At 31.6% G+C, this 24,057-nt stretch overlaps 1 protein-coding gene across 1 annotated transcript in view; it reads right to left on the bottom strand.

Moving 5' to 3' along the window:
- Nucleotides 1-24,057, bottom strand: part of LOC145261966 (uncharacterized) — a 620,004-nt gene that overhangs the window by 368,443 nt on the left and 227,504 nt on the right. Inside the window, exons 12-15 of the mRNA XM_080119795.1 lie at nt 15,986-16,111; nt 6,333-6,455; nt 3,330-3,485; nt 1,524-1,646 (exon numbers count right to left, since the gene is read on the bottom strand). Coding sequence (XP_079975921.1) covers nt 1,524-1,646; nt 3,330-3,485; nt 6,333-6,455; nt 15,986-16,111 — 528 coding nt within the window. The remainder of the gene's footprint in view (nt 1-1,523; nt 1,647-3,329; nt 3,486-6,332; nt 6,456-15,985; nt 16,112-24,057) is intronic.

The raw sequence follows: 24,057 nt of genomic DNA, 5'->3' as shown, positions 1-24,057 counted from the left end.
CGACTACTGTCCGGTAGCAAATAACATTTTTGACATAGATAGCTACTATCATCGTAGTTGTCAAAAAAAAAAAAACAACACCAGAATAATGGACCTTCAAAGCAAATCATGAGACAATCCTAATGATATACAACATTATTATAAGGACAGTAGAAAATGGAACGTGGCTTTACTTTCAGTAACCTTGTAATTGTCGATTTCATTATGCTGTCCTTTAGTCCTCGCATTTGATAAGTGATGTTTCTGGCCACGGTGGATGAATTACTATTTTCTGTGTTGGAATCTCTCCATTTCATATTTTTTGTTGACTGGTTTTTAACCTTGAAGTTATTTTTTGTTTTAGCTTCTTACATCAAGCGACTTCATGCCTTGTTTGGAGCAATTTTCAATAAATAAAAGTAAAAATAATTCCTGTAAATGTGCAAAATATAGCATTTTTTTTCTTAAAAGAATAATCACTATAAAAAACTTGCTTGAAAGAAGATTAAATTGAATCAAACTGTCACAAGTTCGCCTTGTCGATATGCACGATTTTTGTATCAGACAAATATGAAACTGTTTACATTTCATAAGTTGTTAACAGTATGACGTCAGTCACGTGACTATCTTTCTTTTTCTTTCTCATAATAACCTTCGAGATGAAAAGAAAAAAAAGACATTCGCAGATATCCTCTCTTCCTATAGTTTCTATCAGCCTGACAAGGTGTAACACTTATGCCATCTAGAAAAATGGTAGCTTTACTTATTCTATCGACATTCTCTAGTGTCCAAATTCAATTCTTTATTCGTGTACATACATCTCTCTCACACATAAACAATTAATCCCAAACCACGCGTGGTAAAATTGGTTTATAACCAGGTTGAGAATTTTTATTATTCTTAGATTGGCAAGTTGTTGACAATTGTGCAAATTGTCAACAACTTGCCAATCTAAGATTAATAAAAATTCTCAACCTGGTTATAAACCAATTTTACTAATTTTTTTTTTAGGTTGGGAGTCACCACTTATCAAGGCCCGAAGGCCACTCGAGGATAAGGGTTAATGAATGTAAGGTGGTTGTGTAGTAATCGTTAATGGGGTAAATTGGTTAGAATTTGATTATTTATGGGGACGACTCAACAAGAATTTGTTTACATTGGATTTGAAGGCTACTATTTTGTATTCAACTGGGAAGCAGGCCAATGGAACAGTGTTCCACAGGCAGGCAGTTCTAGGAAAGAAGCTTCTTTCTGGAATCTGTATTTAAATTTAGGCATAGATAGAGAGGGGGGAAATCGTATACGGTGTTTGTTGCTAGTCAAGTATTTTTTTTTGTGAAAGTTTGGCAAGGAGGAGACCATAGATTAGAGTTCAGTTTATCTGAATTTATTTAAATTTAACTACAAACGCTGACTACAAGATTCCATAATTACCAAGTCCAAACCCATCTCTGAATCATTTAAACATAGATGTATCTAATCTGATCACAAATCACGAGAGACAATTACAAACCGAATAGCATTTGTGTGGAGTAATTTCATACCTGTACACGTTGTGCCATCTTCTCTCAGCTTAAATCCGGTTGGACATGAACAATAAGCTCCTCCTTGGGTATTATGACATTGATATACACAACCCAGTTTTTTATCTTCACATTCATCAATGTCTGAAAAAAAAAGAAAAGAAAAGAAATAACACACATATACTTACAGTCTGTGATATTAAATTATAAAATACTCAAAGAATATTCGTTCCATGCATGGGTACACTTAATAGCACGAACAGAAGAGTTTTACACAACTTTTATGTCTCCTCACAAAGATGAACATCAAACTATAATGATGCTAAAGTTTATGTGTAGAATCCTTATTCCAATCTTGATCAGGATCCATCATACGATTTTGATCCAAGAAAATGTCTAAAATTTAAAGTTTAAGCTCAAATTGTATTGAATTTAATATTGCATTTAAATATTGAAATTCAAGAAATTTTGCTTAATTAATGACTATCGATAAAATCAATGCAAATTTTATATATTTGAATTTTCAAATCGAAGGTTAATATTTACTCCTTCATATATAAGTTGCCTCTGATCGTCAAGCTGGATTTGGTCGAGAGCAAAAAGACTTCAGCATGAATAGACATTATAATTTCTCCTTGTTAATCTGCCTTTTTGTTTTGTTTTTTTGTTTTTTTTGTTTGTTTTTTTTAGTTACTTGGTAGCATCAGGAGTGGCAGTACCTTTAGCTACCGATCACACTGGTTGGTGGCTGATGAGGGCAGGGTATCGCATATGCTTTTACATGTTGTATGATAAAATTTATATATATATATATATATATATATATATATTATATTATATATATATATATATATATATATATAGCCATCCACATACAGTACTGTTTCGCTGTATTACTGCTCATCAGTGCGGCTGGAAAAGCAAAAGCAACTATCTCAAACCAGGATCAAAACCTGACCGCCCAAATGACAGTCAATATATATATATATATATATATATATATATATATATATATAGACGAAAGATGAGGAACACTATTAGAGTACTAATATTGATTAATGGTATGAACTGCGTTTGATTACTTATGATGTTGTTTATGACAAGATTTTCTTGACATTAGATTTGAAGACGACTAAGTTGTAATCAGCAGGGAAAAATCTCGCAGTAATATGCTCCACAGGCAGGAAGCCCTTGCAATGAAACTGTGGTTGTGGAAATTCTATCTGCGTCTATGGACATGGAGGGAAAAAGAAAAGTCTGTTTTTGTTATAATGGTAATGTGAGTTCTTTATGAATGTCTATGAGGATGAACCAAGGATTGGCGCATTTTGTCATTCAAACTCCAGAGAAAGCCAAAAGAGGATTTAATGGTAAATGGCTGATGCTAGAATGCAAAATGATTTTCAATGAAACAGAGAAGCGGAAAATTGGAGAGACTTGTTGTCACTCAGACTCCAGGGAACACCACCCATTTGTTTTTACCAGTGAACAATCATTAGCGAAAATGATTTGTGTGATAAGTCTGAAAGAATAAAAGATAATGATAATCATGGTTGATAAAATGAATGAAGAAATAAAGGGAAATTATGCTCCTGTTTACTTGCCTCCCCACGAGGGCAAAGTTAGACATAATGTCGGTTTGTTTTTTATGCGGGGGAAAATTCATCTCTCCAAAGAAGAACACTCCAGATTTAAAGAAAAATCTAAATTGTCTCAGTCTAGCAGGACTTCTTTTTCTTCTCCACTGACCGAATAGAACAGATACTACACTTTGGCTTTTAATTGGAAGCTATGTTTGCCAGATGAAACATAGAACATTCTACTGACCTGTGCACTCAGTATGTGCTGCTGGATCCCCTTTGTAGCCTTCACGACAGAAGCAATCTTCGATCGAAGTTTTTGTGGTTCCATTAGTTTGGGATAAAGATGGACAGAGGACGCACTGCTGGTGTTCTGCAGTTCGGAAAGTGTTCTTTGGGCATTCTGGAAATAGAAATCTACTTTTGAATAACCTGTTTCTCTAGCAAAAGAAATATAAAAAATAAATAAAATATTGACCTTTTATTCAAAGCAGTAAACAACAAAAAATTTTTTTTCTTTCTTAAAATAAAAGTAGGAAAAATTTATTTGCGCTTCATTCAACATAAGTTTTTTTCTAAATGCCAATTTTGTTTATTTAGTAATAAGCCACCAGTTATCAAGGCTAAAAGCCATTGAAGATAAACATTAATTAGATAGATAGATTGACAACTGAATCACAATTAATGCTACTATAGGTGATGGTCGATACTGTTGACACTATGTTCATGTCCTAGAAGCAAGAGGTTACGAAAACAGTAAAGGTCAATAGACATTAGCCGGGGAAGAAATAGAGTTTGATCAAGTTTGTCGATGTTGGAATCTAGATACCAAACCAGAAATGTAAAAAAGTGAGTCTATGCCTTGTGCCAATTTGATGATGAATCTGAAAACTCAACTAAAATTCCAACACATTGTAAAAACAACGCTAAGACCCGACATGAATTTGGAAAGAACAAAACAATGCATAATCGGAAGTTGTTGGTGTCACGGGAGGAATCCATTACATTAATGTGAGAAAAAGGACAAAATACCAGGAACTGATCGAACAATGGCGAGAAAATAGAAGAATCGACTATGACTCTTTAGAAGTTGGTTGCAGGGGTTTTGCAAATAAGTCACTATGTAGAGCACTGAAAAAAATAGGTAGAATGGGAGCAGCGATGGATGTGCTTTAAAGTAAAGAATGATTAATGTACTAGCTGCGTCCATATGGATTTGGGCGGAAAAGATAAGAGGCCTGGAATTGAATTTACGAGGAATGGAGCGAAGGACGAACTCAAAACTAACTGAATATTTTTGTATTCTTCCAGCTACACGTTTACTTAAATCTATTGGTTGGTGCTTACCGACGAGTGGTTTAAAAAAAAAGTCTGAAGATTTTCAAAACACGATTTTGTTTTGGCAGTGTCGGCACATGTAGTTGGTAGCTTTCAAGGAGATAGTCTGGTGTGTTCAGAGTCAGGTCGGGTTGCTGTCTGATCCGATATGATGTAAACTTTGAAATCGGCAATGCATCACTTAAGATGTTTCTTCAGGCATCTGAAGATTGTATTTCGTGATGAGAGAATTGAAAATTTCTACATATCACTCACTCAGAATAACAGCAATAAAACATCATCCTTTATCGGAAATATCGCTCATGGAATGTGAGGGTCAAAAGAAAAAATTGCCCGGAAAATTAACTCCAAGGCCAACTTTCTACTATCGTTAGTGAAAAGATTATAAAACGAAAGTTCAAACAATATTTACATTAATAAAATCATCAGACAATTTCATGTGTGTGTGTGTATTTTAATATCTATGTAACTTTGATAATTATACATTGAATTATCATTTTCATCAAGTTGAATTATCATAATGTTTATTAAAATCGAAAATGCAATTGTGTAAAATGAAAGAAACTTTAAAACCCTATTTAAAATAAAATTTTAATGTTACATGATAAGGGCTGTCCCCTTTTCATGTAAGTATAAAAATAGAGAGATTTAGTTAAATGTAAAAATGAAATAGAATAGACGAAATTCGAACCTCGTAATTTAGGTTTAGAAATAGATTACGAGAGAGAATTAGCAAATGGAATGTAAAAATAAGCCATTGTTAGCTTAGAGATAAAATAGCTTTAAGAAAAGAATGTGCGTTGTCAATTCTGTTATGAAAATTCAATTGAAGAATGCAACTATAAGATAATTTAATAAACATGTTTTTAACATATTGGAAATATAGGTTACTGGGAATGTAGGTTAAAATTCCTTTTGTAAACAAAGGAAAAAGTTTTGGACACGCATTTCCAGAACACGTGAAAGAAGACATGTTTTAACATGTGTATGACGTCATGGAAAATGGGAAGTTCTCGATATAGTTAGAAACTTTAGAGTTAAGCAGGGAGAAACTGAGGAAGAGTCGGAGAGAGAGAGTCTGAGGACGACAGACGACAGTCAAGACATGGGATTCGAACGTCTAGAAGCGAGACGGTCACCTTTGAAACTTAGAATGTGAAACTTTGAATTCCTGAAAGCAAAGCCACCGGCCGGTCCATGGAAATAAACCCATCATGTGTTTTTATAAACGTCGTCTTTGTGTTGTAATTCTAGCAAAGGGTAAAGTGGAAATTGTCATTATATGTCTTGTATATCATGTGTTATGAAATGTCTTTACATACACAATATGAACACTAAGACTGTCTCAACACTATCTCCTCACTCAAAGAGCTTCTACACTTCTAAGTATGAACATTTTATATACATGAATCACATCATAACACGAACACAACAAGATCTCTCACTCTAAGACTCTCTTACTAAGACTCACTTTTAATAAGTCCTAACAACGAACAATATAACAATAACAAAAATAACAACAATAATAATAACACTAATAATAACCTATATATAACATAAATATGGAATCAAATCCATCAGAATTCCTTTCGGTTTCTTTGAAAATTATTAATTCAACCAAACTATTAGAAAAATTACGACCAATTTTGTTCAAGTAACATTGCTTGGATTAATTTTCTTTTTATGAAATTATTGGGTGTAAATGGCTTCCAAAACCCTTTTAATAAACGAAAATTAAGAATTTTAAATCCAGAAATGACTTCCTAATCAAAAATTTAAATATGGCGATTGACAGATACGTCGACCAAGGAGTTAAGATATTACATTACAAAAATTATTATTTCATTATGAAATATGATGAAGCATTATCTAATTGATGACGTAATCTAAGTATAAAGTATGGACTTGATACCTGAGCAGAAAAAGTTGTCATCCATCCAGTAACCAGGATGACAATCACAGTCGTAGGAGCCAGGTACATTGGAACAAATTTGATCGCAGCCATTTGTAAGATCGGATGCACATTCATCAATATCTGAAAAAGATGAAACATGAATATTATTATTTGCCGTCTCTCTGTCGACATTTTGATTTTTAACCAGCGTTACAAAACCTTTAGATTTAAAAAAAATAAATAACTAAATACATAAAACATGATTGCATATTAATATATATTAGTGTTGGGGCAATTAATCGGAATCAGAATCGAGAATTGGAAAAATCTTAACTTCTTAGAATATCGGATTCAGTATCCGAATTGTAAAAAATGTAAACCTAATTTTCAATTCCTTAAACGATACTTGAAATCTTTTTTGTTTCAAACTTAATTTCTATTCCTGGTACTAACTATACAATGATGAATACTCATTGATTTTAAACTATCAGTAAAACGAAAATTTATGGATAATAATAACGAATTTAGATGAAATTTAGGTGATTCTTGGAGAAAATGGCACAGGTAAAAACGGCACGAATGGATAAATAGGAACAACTGGCACAAGTGAAAAATATGGATAAAAATCTCGACAAGGAGTTATCAAAATCGTGGATACAATGTATAAAGTGAAAACATTAAGAAATTTGTCGAATTAAAAAGAAAATTACGTCTACATTTTAAAAGTTGATGAGAACTTTCCAGTAAAAAATGTAACTTTAGAATAAGAATTGCTAATATTGGAATTTTGAAAAAAATATTGATATTGTTCCATTACTAGTAAATATATATATATATATATATATATATATATATATAATATATATATATATATATAATCACAGGTTTCCATACCAGCTGATTGTTGGATAAATCTATTCGGAAGTATATATAAATAAATATAAATGGACTTTTTCATCGAATCCCGACTAAACTAATTGTCCAAAATCCGCACAGATGATTAGTTTATAGTGGTGAAAGTTTTTGTAGGACCATCCACGCTTTTTAGAACCACTACTAACCTCAGTCAATGTAAATGATTGCCACAGGATAGATCAGACAGTGAACGTCAGGTTTTGCATCAAAGTTAGCCTTCTTCAAAATGTATGTCTTAACAAAGACTGAGGGGGGCATCTCTCCCAGTGGTTTTAAATACGATATCAGATACTAATTTGGAAACTTCTACGTCCCGGCGCAATACATACAGCACCTAGTATTCCCAAATGGTGACCCATCTAGTACTGGCCAGACTCGTCGTTGCTTAACTTCGGTGATCTAATGAGAACAGGTGTGTAAACATAATTATGTGTGTGCATATATATATAAATATATATATATATATATATATATATATATATATATATATGGAAAATCTAGAGAATAACTTTGGGATGATGTTTTTCGCGTTTATACAGATTCGGAAACATTTGGTTTTTAGAGTTATAGGCCATTGAAATAAATATCAACATTTTTTATTATAATCATCTAACACGTACAATACTTGTGATAGCGTACTGTTATTTTTAAAAATGGGATAGATAAACTCTAAGCCTGGTCTTGCTACATGCACCAACAAAACCATGAAAAAAATGACACTAAGCAAATATAAAAGCCGTGGAACTCAGAAGATAGATAATATTGTCATAATCGACAGAGACTAAAATGGGAAGCCTGGTTGGCATCTTGAAAATGTTGGTTCTTCTTTCGAGGAACAGAATACAACAGACCAAATAGAGGAACATAAATATGATTAGCATAAATCCAGAGACAACCAGGGTAAAAAAAAAAAAAAAAAAATGGGCACAAAGTAAATTAGTAATGAAGTCCTATTACAAAAGAATGCTCGTTTACACATAAAATTTATGCCATCCGTTTTGTAAACATCCTATATACAACTCGCTATATCTACCTAACATTGCCTTACACGTAGTGAACTAATTTTCTTTTGGATTTATATTTGTTTGCACAGCTTAAAATTTGCGGTAGAAAACTCCCATTATATTATTCAATTTAAAATAAGTTATGTTACTTGCTAAATTTTATTTTTAGGTCAGTATTCAAAAATGTTTCATATTAGCAGTTATCTGGATTTATCTTTGCATATAACCTTTGTGCTGATTCTTGTTGCTCGCAGTGTCAGAGGTAAGTATGTACAATCATGCAGACTAACAGATATCCGCAACCAACAAGGAGGACTTTATGAAGAACAGACAATCCTGAGGCATAATCTTTGTGATGCCTATGCAGGAGTCTGGGTCATCCAATAAACAAAGAAACATTCAACGCCACCATTTCCCAATAAAATATCTCGATTTATATACGTATAAACTCGGATATCTGCCAAATATTTCAGCTAGCTGTTGGATACATTTCTTGTTAATCTCTAAATCTAATTTAAATTAAGAGGGTTCACTTTTTCATTTATTTCATTCCTTATGTCAATATTGTAATAATACTTGATTGTTTGCTTTAGCAAAACCTGTTTAGTCTTGTAACAAAGCCAAAAGAATATTCTTTTGCTCTCGTCTTTTTTTTTTCAGAACAATAATAGTCTTTAAAGTAATCTTTCCAAAAATGTTCCCAGAACTTTTTTAGAAATGGTTCATCATGAAATGGATAATATCGCTTTGATACTACAGACAGTTTTTCCATAAAAACTAGATTTTCTCATGTATATATATTTACAAAAATACCCTTGAAGTTGATTTTATTTATTACTAGAATTTACCCCCGGCGTTGCCCGGGTGTTTGGCGGTGTATGTTGAGCAAAAAAAAAAAAAAGGGGGGGTCAATTTTTAAAACTTTGACCCCTATTATGACCCCTTAACATTTATTGTTTTGGGCTCAAATCAAGTTATTAAGTTAGATCCATGTCCAAGGAACCTACATCTAAAATTTCAAGTGTTTAGACCGAAAATTGGCGGAGGAGTTTGGTAGAGTTCTCAAAGGTCAAATGGTTGAACTTTGATCCCTTAACAGCCAAATTTCTGGCCGAAAACGGATTACAAAGATTTCCCCAAATCCCCATACCCTGTAGATTAAATTTCGAGTCTGTAGACTGAAAATTTGAAGAAATGTACACAAACACATACACCGACAGACACGTTCACTTTTATAGATATTTAGATTTATTACGAGCAAGCCCAGCGGAAATTCCACAGAATGAGAAATATATTTAATCAACAAATATGCGTTGATAAAGTTGATATTTTTCTGGATAGAACAAAAACTTAGACTTTTTAGACAGAAAAAACAATAACACACAGCAAGTTTATTAACATTTCTATGAAAATAGTGTTCATTGCATTTAAATATAGAATCGACTCAAAGGAGATAAATTAATAAGTACTAATAAATACTGAGAAAATAATATTATGCTACATAGTTTAACACAAATAATAAAATCACATTGCAAACAACAATCTTCAATTTACTTGCCTCTAGGCAAACAATGTTCTCTATTTTTTGCCCTGTTGCTTTCAAATATTCCCTTTTTTATATAATGCTTTGCTGAAATCTTTCTGCCGTGAAGAACTGTTGCCTGTCGAAATTACTACAATTTCTTATCTTACACCATTAGAACAGTGATCATATATTATTATAACTAGACTGAGTGCCCAGCGTTGCCTGGGTGTTTGGAGGTGTATGTTGAGCAAGAAAAAAAAAAGTGGTAGTAGGCAGGCAGGCTTGAACCTGTACCGCAAAGGAGAAAAAGAATGTGAATTAAAAAACGTGACATCTTTGCCGTTGCATCCATCGCCAAACCAGAAGTGGCAAAGGTTTAAATTAAGGCTAGTCAATCAAAAAGAGGGGATGTCTTTCGAAAATAGCGGCGAAAAAGCGACCTCTTCCTGTAGAAAAATGCCCAGTTAAGGGTGAAGGAATTCATGTTTTCAGTAAATTTTTCGATATTTGTCATCCGAAGGGTTGACTTCAAAATGATTCCGATCTCGTGAAAATCCGTTGCCTCTGTCGAGATATTATACATACATACATTTAAATAGACAGGTGAGATTTATCTTATAGACGATGATATTCTAAACAAGGTTACACTGAAGGGAGGTCACTTCCATATTCTTATCCAGGGTTGCCAGATTGGCCTTTTTATAGCCAAATTTCACGAATTTGGCTTTTTTTTTTTTTTTAAAGCATTTTGACCTTCAAAAACTGTATTTGGCACTTTTCATAGTGTAACGTACAGAATAACTAAGGAAGGAGCAAGCACAATATTATAAAGAAAAATGTTGATTTGAATTTCATATAGAGAATACTTATTAAGACAAAACTATAATCTTTTGTTTTTTATGAGAATGTGCCACTCTATTAATGCCAGACATTCATCTGCTATTTAAGAGATCTTTATAAGATTCTAACCGACACTTTATGTGCTATTGTTTGGATTTTAGTTGCACTTTGGTTCAACGGATTTATTCACTAAAAAAACTTCTAAAATTCTTTTTCGTGAGCATACAAGCTCCTATGATTTCTGAAATGATGGCGATCTTCTTAAAATTCCAGTTTCTTTGCACGTTGCACATATTTAGTTTATCTCCTCTTTCTGAGCTATGTTTAAGCCAGCATCATTAATGAGACTGACTTCAACAACGATTCCTACTCTCTCCCTCTTTTTCCATGTTATAATGTCAGGTTTAACGGCTCCGTTTTCTAATTAGTTGAATGGACTGCAGAGTCATAGTGGATGGTGTATATTATATGACTTATTTCTAACGGTTCTTTCTGATAAATGTGATAAATGTTCTTACTCTTGCACTGGATATTAAACATTTTACAGATGGTCCAGATGAGATATCAATATTTACACACTTCATACTGTCGCATTATATAGAACCCGTCCCCCAGCAGAACCTTACAAATGGATCTTCGGCAGCTATACTTTCTACTTTTGTGTGGCAGAATCTGCACTTGTTGTCTTCTTAAAAGTATTGGTTATCAAGCCTTGATCTTCGGCAGCCATTATCATCCACTTCTAATCATAGTGGAGCAATCCGCTTTTGAGTCAGTCTACAAACGTAATGTATTACTGTATTATATTTCAATGCTAAATTCAAGAGGGGGAATGGGTAGTGTAATATGGTATATATCATGAGACTATCCTCCCAAGGTATTAGCCTTTCCTTTATTCGCCAGTACTTTTTAATAATTCTTATAAAATCCCTAATTACTCTAGATAGGGCTTTTGTTAGAGTAATTCAACCGAACCGTGTGAACCACTGAACCGGGTTTAAGCTAACAGATTTTACAAAAAAATTTCTTACGCTGATGATTACATGTTAGTGTGCAAAAGGAAAATGTAAAACCGAGTTCTTTTTTTTCTTTTCTTTTCTTTCTTTCTTCTTGTTCTTTTTCTTTTTTTCCTTTTTTCTTTCTTTTTTCTTTTTTTCTTTTTCTTTTTCAATTTTCTTATCAGTTTGTTCAAGCCAGGGATGGGGCATCCTACCGGATGCCAGACATTCACCTGCTATCTTATATATTCCAACCAAGAGCGCTTTTAAAGATTTTAACCGTCCCTTCAAGTGAAATTTTTTAAATCCTCTCTTGCACTTGGTTCACCGGGTATATTTTCCAGGTAGGTTTTGAAATTTTTTATGAGTTCAGTTGCTCTTGTAATGACTTTAGTGATGGAAATCTTCCCAAGAGTCCAGTTTCTTTCCAATAAATTGTTATTAAAATCACATATTATTTTTGCAATCATATTATTTGTTGGTAAAAATATTAAATAAACATTGCATTATTAAATGATAATATGAGAGTCGTTCCAAAAGTAACACATCCAATTTCTTTTTAAACTTGAAAAGTTAAAGAGCTAAGAAGATGTGAGTAGTACCATTAAAACGAGCGACTGTTTGTGCTCCAGAATTTATTTTTCTACATAGTCTCTTTAATTTTCAATGCACTTTTGCCAGGAATTCAATGACACATCTCTGCTTCTGATACACGTCCATGACAGGGGGCTGATTTCTTAGAGTCTCACACCATCAATATTTGCAACTTTCAGGTTATGTATGCATAAGTTCAATCGTCATAACAATTTACAATTTGCGATCCTTTCTGATCCGTTCGTCAGAATAAAAATATAGGAGGCATTACTTTTTGAATGTACCCTCGTAATGTACATGGTGTTCAATATTTACCGTTACAACTTTCTATTATTATCTATATTTAATGAATTTTCATCGTTTTCAAGTGTATGTGGATAAAGTTTAATTTGAAGATTACTTTTGATAATATACCCCGTGATGAAGCAAAACGAACTGCCATTGTAGAGCTATTCCAATCCAGAAAGTTTGCAGGAGACATTGCGAGGACCTTAAATGTGAATCGAATGTTGGTGTGGAGAGCACCAAAACGTTTCAAATCAATCGGTGAGATCAAAACATTTGGTTTATCTTGGAGAGTAGAGTATAAGCTTCATACCAATTTGGAGGCTCTGAAGAAGAAATTAAGTGAGAAATGGACCAAAATCCCACAAAAAATTATTCATGACTCGTGTAGAGCATACACCAAACGCTTGTCGTAGGATGTTGATGTACAGGGCGGTTACATTGAATAAAGTTTGGATATTTTGAATTCTAGTTAGATTATTGTAAGTGATTTGTATTGTTTAATTTGTTTAATGAACAAAAAACTTTGTGATATTAATTATTCAACACCCTGTGTATATACTTTTTAAATTTTATTATTAACATCTACAGGATTTTATTTTCATTAAAATATTTTTAAAATCATGTGCTTTTCAGTAATTTATGATATAACTTTAGTAAAGATATTTTCGGTTTATGCAATACATTTTCACTAAGATTTTTAATATAATAATCAGTCCATGATATTCCGTGATTAATAAATACTGAAAATTTCATCAAAATTCCTAAAAGTGAAAATGTTTTTAATATCAGGGGGATCGGCCATTCATTATCGCGTATCTACATGCTCTTCAGGTTATCTTAGATTTTTAGTGAGTCTTTAGAATTGATTCTGAGGGTTTTTTAGGGGTTTTTTTTTCAATATTTTTTTTAAATATTATAGTTTAATACATCTTGCTGAAATATCGCTTTTTGTTGAGTCACCAAAATTAAGCAACGTTTAGCTTTGTCAGTATATAGATAAACTACATTTTGGGAATACCAAGTGTCGTAAGTTTAAAATTGAAGATAACTGTAAAATCACTTTCTCTAGTACTATGGGGAAAAGTATGAACCCATTTCTCCTTGCCTTAGTTATGGATGAAAAAGTGGAGTATACAAGATTATCTGATATCACCCATGGTATTAAATTGGACAATCATATGTTTATGGGGGGGGGGGCAATTACACACACACACACACACACACACACACATATATATAGGGTGCGTAAGGTATTTGAGGACACCTTAACACTTAGAAAAACAGAAAATAAAACTGTTAAGTCGTCGAAATTTACAATTTCTTGTAACAAAACCAATACATATAATATTAATCTGTTTTATTCTGTATATATCCTTTTTCGCTTCTATTACTAATCCAATTCGTGTTCGAAAGCAACTGCAAGGTGGTCTTTATGTCTTCCATTGTTTGGGTTACTGCTTCCATCAGAGTGGATTTGGTGTTATGACGATGCTTATTAACTTCTTTTTCAACGACGCCCCATACGTAATAATCCAAAGGATTAACGTCTGGTGAGTTAGGAGGCCATAAGTTTGGTGTGACACGATCATAAAATTTCTCGCTCATCCAATCCTGGGTTTTGAGAGCTTTATGGGATGGTGCCGAATCTTCTTGGAAGACATAGCGTCTTCCATAAGCTATGTTGTTTAATGCCAAGGGCTAACAATGGTTTGAAGAGTCTCGACATAAGCATCTGCATCGACTCTACAGACCAATGGAAAAAATGAGGAGGCATGATATGACCTTCACTAATAACAGCACCGCAAATCCATCAGTGGCGACTTTTAGAAATCTTGCAATTTCTGAATTGCTGTATTTCGCTTTTATAGACACCATTACAGCGTGTCTTTTCATTTCATTAGTTAAAGTAGTATCTGCTGTGGGATCTTATTTAAGCAAAAAAGTTTAATTAATATATTTTTCATTTAAATTACAAAAATATAAGTGTCCTGAAGCACCTTACTAATCCTGTACATATAAATATATTTATACAGACACACACACACATTATATATAAGGAGGCATATTTAGTAAAAAAAAAAAAAAAAAAAAAAAGGAAAAAAGTGTTCATTATGTTAGTAGAGCTAAATATTTTTTTTATTATTTCAACATCCCGAGGCTGAAATAAACACACACACATATATATATATATAAGATTGATTTTTTTTTTTAGCGATTCCATACTAATTTCTTTTTTTTTTTCACTCCCTATTTATTATAAGAAAGGAGTAATTTGCCCTTTGTTTCCATTTTTTCCGCCCACATTGTTTTTTTAGAACGTATTACTTTTTTATTTTTTATTTTATTTTATTTTTTTTTTAAATACTAAGTGATGGAACGATTTTATTTTTTTTTCTCTGATTCTAATACAATTACTGATTCTGTTTTAAATTTTCAATTTCGATATAATAACTAATACTGATTTTTTTTTTTTTTTTAATATCTAGATATATAACCATAGATTCTTTTTTCGAGAGTGGAGTCGAATTACTGTAAATACCCGTGTAATATGTGCATATATTTTCGAAATGGTAAAAAGTACAGTTGTAGATTGGTAATGTATAGATCTTAGTTTAACTGATAAAAAATCAATAAATATTTATCATTATATCATTAGTACCAATAATGGAAAAATAACTTTTAAACAAGGACACAAATGAAACTATCAAAAGAATCGTTTTTGGCATCAGAAAATAGGCAATAAATTTTCTGATTCCGATACCTACAAAAATTTGCATTTTTCCAATTACTGATTCCAATTAATTGGTACAATTAATTGGCTCAACGCTAATATATATATATATATATATATATATATATATATATATATATATATATATATAAGATAATTATAGCAATAATTATGTCTGCCCCTTTAAGAACTAGGTTCTTATTCTTGAGCATTATTGAAATGAAATAAGTCGGTCACTTAAACCCACGTGCATAGATCGTCATGTTAAAATCACATGATCATTCTCAGCCTTCTTGAATGACATTTAGCTTTATATAAATTTTAATTTAACTATATTCTCGCCACGGTAAATGTTGGCTGGGCAGTTTGTTCCTTACTAATAGAGTCAGGGATAGCTTTTTAGCTGGGTTCAAATCTCCTTACCGGTGGTAATCATTACTTCCTGCACTGATGCTTCTCAAAAGGATGAAACAGTAGTGTCTATAGATATTAAAAAAAAAATATATATATATATATATATATATTAATACCATAGTACCTTTAATGTACGTGCTCAGTAGCAATATATTACATATGAAAGATGCCGCTGTGAAATTTCCGCAGGTCCCCCTAGTATTTATATATTACATTATGTAATAATATTGTATAATATTGTATAATATGTATTTATATATGATAACTCATAGAACTGAATTAATACTTTACGATGGCTTCACTTTTATCTGAAAAACAATGCACGAAATTAGAGTGTAACAAAATGGAACTGTGAAACCAACCTTCGCATGTAGACTTATCCTCAGCTAGTACAAAGCCTTGCGCATGGCATTCACAGTAAAAACTTCCGATTGTATTTAAACAGTGATCATCGCAAAGATTAAATCCTTCAACACATTCATTGATATCTGAATAGTGACAAAAAGAAACGAATAAGTAAATCAGTTTATTTCGTTGAAAAAAAAAATCGATCAAGAAATGCATTCAACGCTGAAATGAAAAGATAATTAATAAAAAAAACTACTCAAAAGCAATCAAGAAAGAACAATTCACGGATCACAATGAGAAACGCATCACATGTCGACCGATACAGAGAATAGCTTCATTAAAAGTGTGCAACGGATAAAGGGCTCAATATTAACCAGTCCTAAATGATAGTCTTCTGGGAGTGAAGGTTCAATCCTCAGTACAGGTGATACTAAAAATATTTTGATGAATAAGTCACTTTTTATTAATAACTAAAAACCACTCAAGAGATGCATATACAGTTAAATAATGATGAATACTATGAGGATTGAAAATTTGCACATAGCATCCACTCAAAACAACAATTAATCCAGGAAATAGTAATTCTTTCTCCTTTGTCAGCAACATCGCCCATGGAATGTGAGAAAAAAAAAAAAAAATAGGGGAGCGGGAGTTGCGACCCTGGTGAAAGTAAACCAATGAGTCCTTTTCTACCCTGCGTTAAATATTATTTAAGACTTCTACAGGATGATGGTTGGTGGAACAAGAACAATCTACTCTAATATATTAAATGAAGTGTTTAGTTCAAAATTCCGTAAAGATTCCAGAATTCAACAAAGTGCACCTGAAGAAGATTGGATATTGTATTAACTGAAATGTTGTGAGAATGTCATCCAATATTATGTTTCTGAATTTTTGCGATGAGGATTGGTTATTCGTATTATTTGGATTCTTCAGACTACTGTTCTCCTCTTGAGACCTAATATCAATTCGGTACGGACCCGAAATAATACAAAAATGGAAATATATCGAAAAACTCTATCAGGCACTCAATCGAGATGAGAGCAGTAGTCCGAAGAATCCAAATAACATCCAAGATGAAAAGAGTGGTCCAAATATTCCAAATCATAGCGGATAGTTTTCATTTTTTTTTAAATTTACTAATGAATTACTTATCAAGGCTAAAAGCCATTCGAGGATACGGATTAATAAGATGGACAAATGATCAGTTGAATGATGCAAAATATATTAGAGGATTGAAAACGATGAATAAAATGGACAAAGTTTGATTATTTATGAGAATGGTTTGTGACATGCATTCATTGACACTGGATTTGAAATGGCCCCATAGAAGTAATCATGCGGTAACGTGGTCCGCAGATGAGAAGTTCTTGAAAAGAAACTCTGTTCATGGAAATTCCATTTGATTTTAGGCACAAAGAAGAAAGAAATGAGAAGTTCTTTGCAGTTGCAGTAGGAAGACGAGTTGTGACATCCAGGGATGTCTATGAAATTGGTGCTAATTTTGATGCTGGTTTTCCTTTTCTGAAGACACGTTTGGCAGGATGGGGAAGAGGAAGATACGTTACTGGCATGATAAGACACGGCCTTTTTTTTTTTTTTTTTACTTGCTTAGTTTTACTCCTTTTTTCTTTTTCTTCCCATTCACATGGCAACACATGGGAAATCGAAAGTGGAATGTTTTTAAAACCACAGTTTACACAGTTAGATAACGAAGAAATTGCTAAAAGACAACTAGAAAGACTGTCTGTTAGCAATGTTCTTCATTGTCTAACTCCCGAGGCTCTTAGGCAGTGGCGGCTCGTGCCTGGTGCTGTGGAACTGCAGAGTGCAGCACCCCCAAGTCATTTCTACTCATTAGTACACGTTAAAAAGAATACGTTTATTTTGTTTTTTGTATGTGATAATATATCATATTAATTATATATATATATATATATATATATATATATATATATATATATATATATATAGTCATCCACATACAGTACTGTTTCGCTGTTTCACAGCTCATCAGTGCGAATCCTGAAGCTTAATGTCGATAATTGTCCCCATACTCATATAAGCATAAAAGCAAAACTTTGCCTGGGGCTGCGAAATCCACAGTTACACATTCTTAGTGAAATTCGCTTGTGCGCATGCCCGATCTAGAACGGTTAATATGAGTCAAATCGGAACTGTATTTTTCACAGTTCCAAACGCGGTGTTTGCGCTAGCAGTGTCAGAAATTTCGTGAAAATAGTGAATAATTCCACCCCATCTTTCCAAGCTTATAACTCCTCGAAAAATGTAATTCAAGCCCTAATTTTTTTTTTCAATTAAAGGAGTAAGGACCAAGGTTTTATTTAAAAAAAAAAACAAAACAAAACAATGTGTTTTTTTTTTTTAAAAAAGGTTTTAAACTTCGGACTTTACAGGTAAATTTCTAAAAAACTGATTTTTTTTTTTGTTTTAAATTTGAATATATTATTTATTGACCTTTTCTCTTCAATTTGTGATATATAAACCTATTAAACATAAATTAATTATTTACTTTTTAATAGACATTTCAAAATGAGAGGCGTAAATTATTCGACCCCCTATCTTTCTAAGCTTATAACTCCTCGAAAAATGTAATTCAAGCCCTAATTTTTTTTTCAATTAAAGGAGCAAGGACCAAGGTTTCATTAAAAAAAAAAAAAAAAAAAGACAAAAAGAAAAAATGTGTTCTTATAAAATAAGGTTTTAAACTTCGGACTTTACAGGTAAATTTCTAAAAAACTGATTTTTTTTTTTGTTTTAAATTTGAATATATTATTTATTGACCTTTTCTCTTCAATTTGTGATATATAAACCTATTAAACATAAATTAATTATTTACTTTTTAATAGACATTTCAAAATGGGGGGGGGCGTGAAAATGGGGGGGCGTGAAAATGGGGGGGCGTGAATTTAAAAAAAACGTTTGTCTAAAATATTATATTCGGTTTATTGGAAAGAACATAAAATTTCACATTGACCCTGAAAATATCGTAAAAATAGAATCAATAGAAAAATTTTGATAGATTTTTAAAATTTAAAAATTTAAAAATATTGAGTTTAAAAATTGAAAAATATTGAGTTCGGAAAATTCATTACTGTTTTAAAAAAAAAATAAAAATATTTTTATTACTTTTAAAACAACTGTAATAGTTTATTTTGGAAGTATAATCCATAAAGAAAATAAATAACCCACTTTTAACAGAGAAATTACGAGATTTTTATATTGTATTCGCAGTTTCGTGTTAGGGGTGTCAAAAATTCCTACAAAAATTCTGATACTGCTATGTTTGCGCGTTTTCGCTTATTTTTTTTTTTTTTTTTAAGAAGCTTTGTTTACAAATGTTTTCTTTTTATTATTATTAAAAAGTGTAACGTGTTCTTGTAACTAAAATCTCCAACTTAAAAAAAAAATCCCACACTTTTAAATGCGATTTAAGCAGACAAAAATATATAATATGCCAAACTTTTTTTTTTTTAATTAAAAGTGTTCGGGCTTTTAGCCTTGTAAGTTACAAATGTTATTTTTTATTTTACCTATATGGCTTATTTTATTTGTATTTTTAAGTAGTTTAAAATTTATTTATTTTGTAGTAGTTTAACTTTACAGAATAAAAAATATTTACATTTTTTTTATAGAAGAAAAGTTTATTTTTTAAAATACATTTTAGTTAGAAATGTTTTTGCCTTATATATATATATATATATATATATATATATATATATATATATATATATATATACACATATATACACAAATATATATTCACACGCATATATATATACACACACACACACATATATATATATATATATACACACACACACACATATATATATACACCCACACATATATATACACATATATATATACACACACATATATATATATACACACACATATACACACACACACATATATACACGCACATATATATACATATATATACACGCATATATATACACACGCATATATATACACACACATATGTATACACACATTATATATATATATATACGCACACATTATATATATATGTATATATATATATATATATATATATATATATATATATATATAAAGCTTTAGCATTTATTTACATCCCACGAGGACAAAGCAAGAAGTTTTACACTTTGAACAAAGTTTTTTAATTAAAATGTGCAATAACAAGACGAGTATGTAAAACCGTTTTTATAATAAGCTTAGTAAATAGCAAAGTTTGTTTTTATTTTTATATAAAAAGTTGTAAAAAGATTTGTAAATAAAATTATGTATCTTTAATTTTTTTTTGTTTGCTCATAGTACAAACATGTAAAAATTTTTATTCTATATTTTATTTACAAAGTTTTGTTATAAACACACATTTTTAAATTTTAAATAAAACTGTTATCCAATAAAACCATTTTAAAATGGTAATCTCCTAACTTTACCATCGTTTGCAGGCAAAGATTTTGTTTTTATGAAAAAATAAATAATTAAAAAATTGTAAATAAAATGTATTTAAACAATGTTTTTCGTTTGTTTGCCTGCGGTAAAATTTTATTTAATCTGTAAAGTTTAAAAGAAATATATTTGTATATTTTTTTATTACTCTGTAAAGTGTATACAATTTAAAATAGTGTTTTTTGATTAAAATGTTTTTGCGTATTACCCCTTTTTCGACGGCTTATAATGGCAAAGTTAAAAATATTTGTATTAAAAAAAGCAATTTTAATGACAAGCTTATTTTTTTATACGCCTATTTTTAATTAACAATAAGCTTTTTATAAATAAAACCGTTGTTAAATAGTAAAACTTTTTTCGTTAATAAAAATCTGTGACCTAAAAGTTATAAAATATGATTCAACTCAGTTAGAACTTCCGGTTCAGTTGAATCGCAAAAAGAGAATCACATAAACATTGTATTCCTTCTACCCTAATTGATATTCTACTAATAGACTACCTAGTACTTACCTTTCCCAATACAATTGATATAAAAAGAATTTAACCATGGTCTCCTTGCACCCCCAAGAAATAACTTCTGCGACGGTAAATGAATTTCAACAGATTGAGTTTTCACAGCAGTCTCTCCATGATAAAGTTGTAATTAAGAAAAGAAGCCGTTCAACGCCTGATATTCAAATATCTCAGCCAGGCATTAGCAACAACAAAGTGTATATTCGTAGCTTTAATGGTACCAACGGAAAAGTTAGCTTTGTGGCTGTGAACCAAAAAAGGCATTGTTCTGCTTTCCTTGTTTGTTGTTAGGGGGTGATGTAACATGGACAAAAGATAGTTTCAGAACTATTAGCAAAATGAAAGATAGAACTGAAAAGCATGAGAAGCACGTTGACAATGTAGTTTCCCTATCAATTTTGGGGACCATAAATATTAAAGCAAAACTTAGTGAGGCCTGCAGACTTTCAATCAATCATCATAACATGAATGTTAAGAAGAACCGTGAAATTTTATCTAAAATAATAGATTTTATTTTCTTTTGTGGGAACTTTGAAACTCCCTCACGAGGACATGATGAAAAAGATGATTCAGTAAATCCAAGTGTATTTAGAGGATTTTTAAATTTTGCATCTTAATTAGATCCAGATTTAAAGAATCACTTAGAAACCAGTAATGTCTTCAAAGGTGTTTCCAAGACTATTCAGAATGACATACTTGACTGTCTTTTACAAATATACCATAATGAAATAAGGGCAGAAATTAGCAAAGCTTCCTTTGTAGCTGTCATGGCTGATGAAATAACAGATGTGTCTGAACATACACAAATGATCATTGTTTTACGGTACGTCTTGGATGAAAAAATACTTGAACGCATTTGGGGATTCTTTATTCCAGAAAACCAAACCGCTGATAGGATATCAAAATGTATTCTACAACAATTAGATATAATCCTTCAAGGGAATCGCCAAAAACTGATAGCTCAGACATTTGATGATGCAAATGTCATGAAAGGCAAAAAAGCTGGTGCTCAGGCGAAAATAAAAGCAGTTTATAGTAATGCGCATTTCACTCACTGTTATGTGCATCAACTTAATTTAATAATGAGGAATGCAGCAAGCATTACACGAAATGCTAGAATATTTATCTCTAACATTTTGGCTATTCCGACTTTCTTTTCGAGATCACCACAGCGTCTGTCCATTTTTCAAGAAGCATCTGGATGTAAGCATTCTACGTGTATCCGCCACAAGGTGGAACTTTAACATACATAAATAGAGTTCATGAAAATGTTCAAGCATAAAAAACTGTCACTGAAATTCAGTCAACATCATATGTAGATGAGACCGTTGCAGAAGCGACAGGAATTCTGAAATATTTGAACGGTGAAAATTTCATATTTTGGTTTGAGCTATTTCATAAAATTATGTCTCATGTTGAAATTATTTCTCGGGAAATTAGGATATATAAAGTCAATGAATACATAACAAATTTCAAAACTGCTATTTTAGAGATAAGAAACACCAAATACTGTAAAAATTCTTCACAAACACTCAAGGGCGAAGCTAAAGAACTGTGTGACTATATATCTGTTGATATAACGGACAGATATTCTTCAACTAAACATTTAATACTTGCTAAATTGTTTAACAAGATAAGCTTTGCTAGTTTTAAGAAAAAAAAATACCTACAGAAGAGATATCCTTGACAACTGAAGCATATTCCATGATTGACAAAGAAAAGTTTTAAACTGAGCTAGAAATATTTTATAGTAGGTCAGATATCCATGAGTATTGCAAAGTAATTGATCTCCTGAAATTTATTTTGGAAAACAATTTAAACGATGTTCTTAGTGAAATCACAAAACCCATAAAAATTATCTTGACAATTCCCATGACTACATAAGAGATAGAACGTTGTTTTTCAACTCTGAAAAGAATAAAAACTTTTCTAAGGAACACCATGGGTTGCGAAAGACTAAATGAACGTGCAGTGCTTTCAATTGATAAAAAAGTTCTTCAGCAGTCATTCAGAAGTTCAGGAGAAAATTATCAATCTTTTCTCACAAATTAAAACAAGAAGAATGGAGTTTACTTTCAAATGAATGTAATAAGTAAAATATTTACATCTATTTAGGATTCCTTTAAGTTATTGTATTTTTATACGTGTGCATACGTATAAATTATGTATAATTTTATGTTTGTTTTATTTTTACACAATATTAAAAAAAATAGGTGTTTTCTTTATAACAGCACCCCCACTAATCTTAGGCACGAGCCGCCACTGCTCTTAGGCTTGTTCTGATAAGCTATGCAAGACCAGATCGCAATTAAAAAAAATAAAATAATGTTGACTAACCAATCATAACGTTCCCTGCATGACTTAACAAAACAAGTCGAGGAGACTCGGGAGTTAGAATAAAGAAATTGCTAACAGGGTTTTTCTAGCTGACACCACATCACTGACACAACTGAATCTGGAAGAAACCTATGAGCTTTCAAACCACATCTGACACGACAGAATGATAATAACAGCAAGCTCTCTGACAACATACCAATTAAACTGCACATTCAGCTATATTGTTTCCAGAATTCTGAAGCAGTTTTATTGGTATGTTGTCTGAAAGCTCGATGTTGTCTTTAGCATTCTACCGAGTCAGATGTGGTTTGAAAGCTCAGTTTTCTTTCAGATTCAGTTGTGTCAGTGTTCTGGTGGCAGCGAGAAAAGCTGTCTGTTAGCAATGTTCTTTGTTATCTAACTATCGAGGCTTTTAGACTTGTTCTGATAACTCATGCAAGAACCGTTGTGATTAGTCAATCAAGTAAAGGAAAGCCAATGACTTATCAGTACTCTTGAATATTCTAGGTCTGCTTATATAACTTTGGCTTTTTACGTGGAAAATTAGGATATAATGACTACGATTTTTTGCCACATGTTGCAGATCAAAATGCGTTAGATTATTACGCGTACACATTTACACACGCTCTTGTGTCTATTCATGATAGACATTGTATCCTGTAATTCAATTGACTTCCGCGTAAAATTGAACAGAATTTGTTTCAATCTGGGAATAACTTTTACTTTAATAATTCTCCGTTTTGTTCTCCATTCTGCAGAGTTGCAATAACTTTTC

This window comes from Euprymna scolopes, chromosome 3 (genome assembly GCF_053919585.1).
Source record: "Euprymna scolopes isolate OS-2025 chromosome 3, ASM5391958v1, whole genome shotgun sequence".
NCBI classification, from domain to species: domain Eukaryota; kingdom Metazoa; phylum Mollusca; class Cephalopoda; order Sepiida; family Sepiolidae; genus Euprymna; species Euprymna scolopes.
This window is presented reverse-complemented; position numbering and strand designations above follow the sequence as displayed.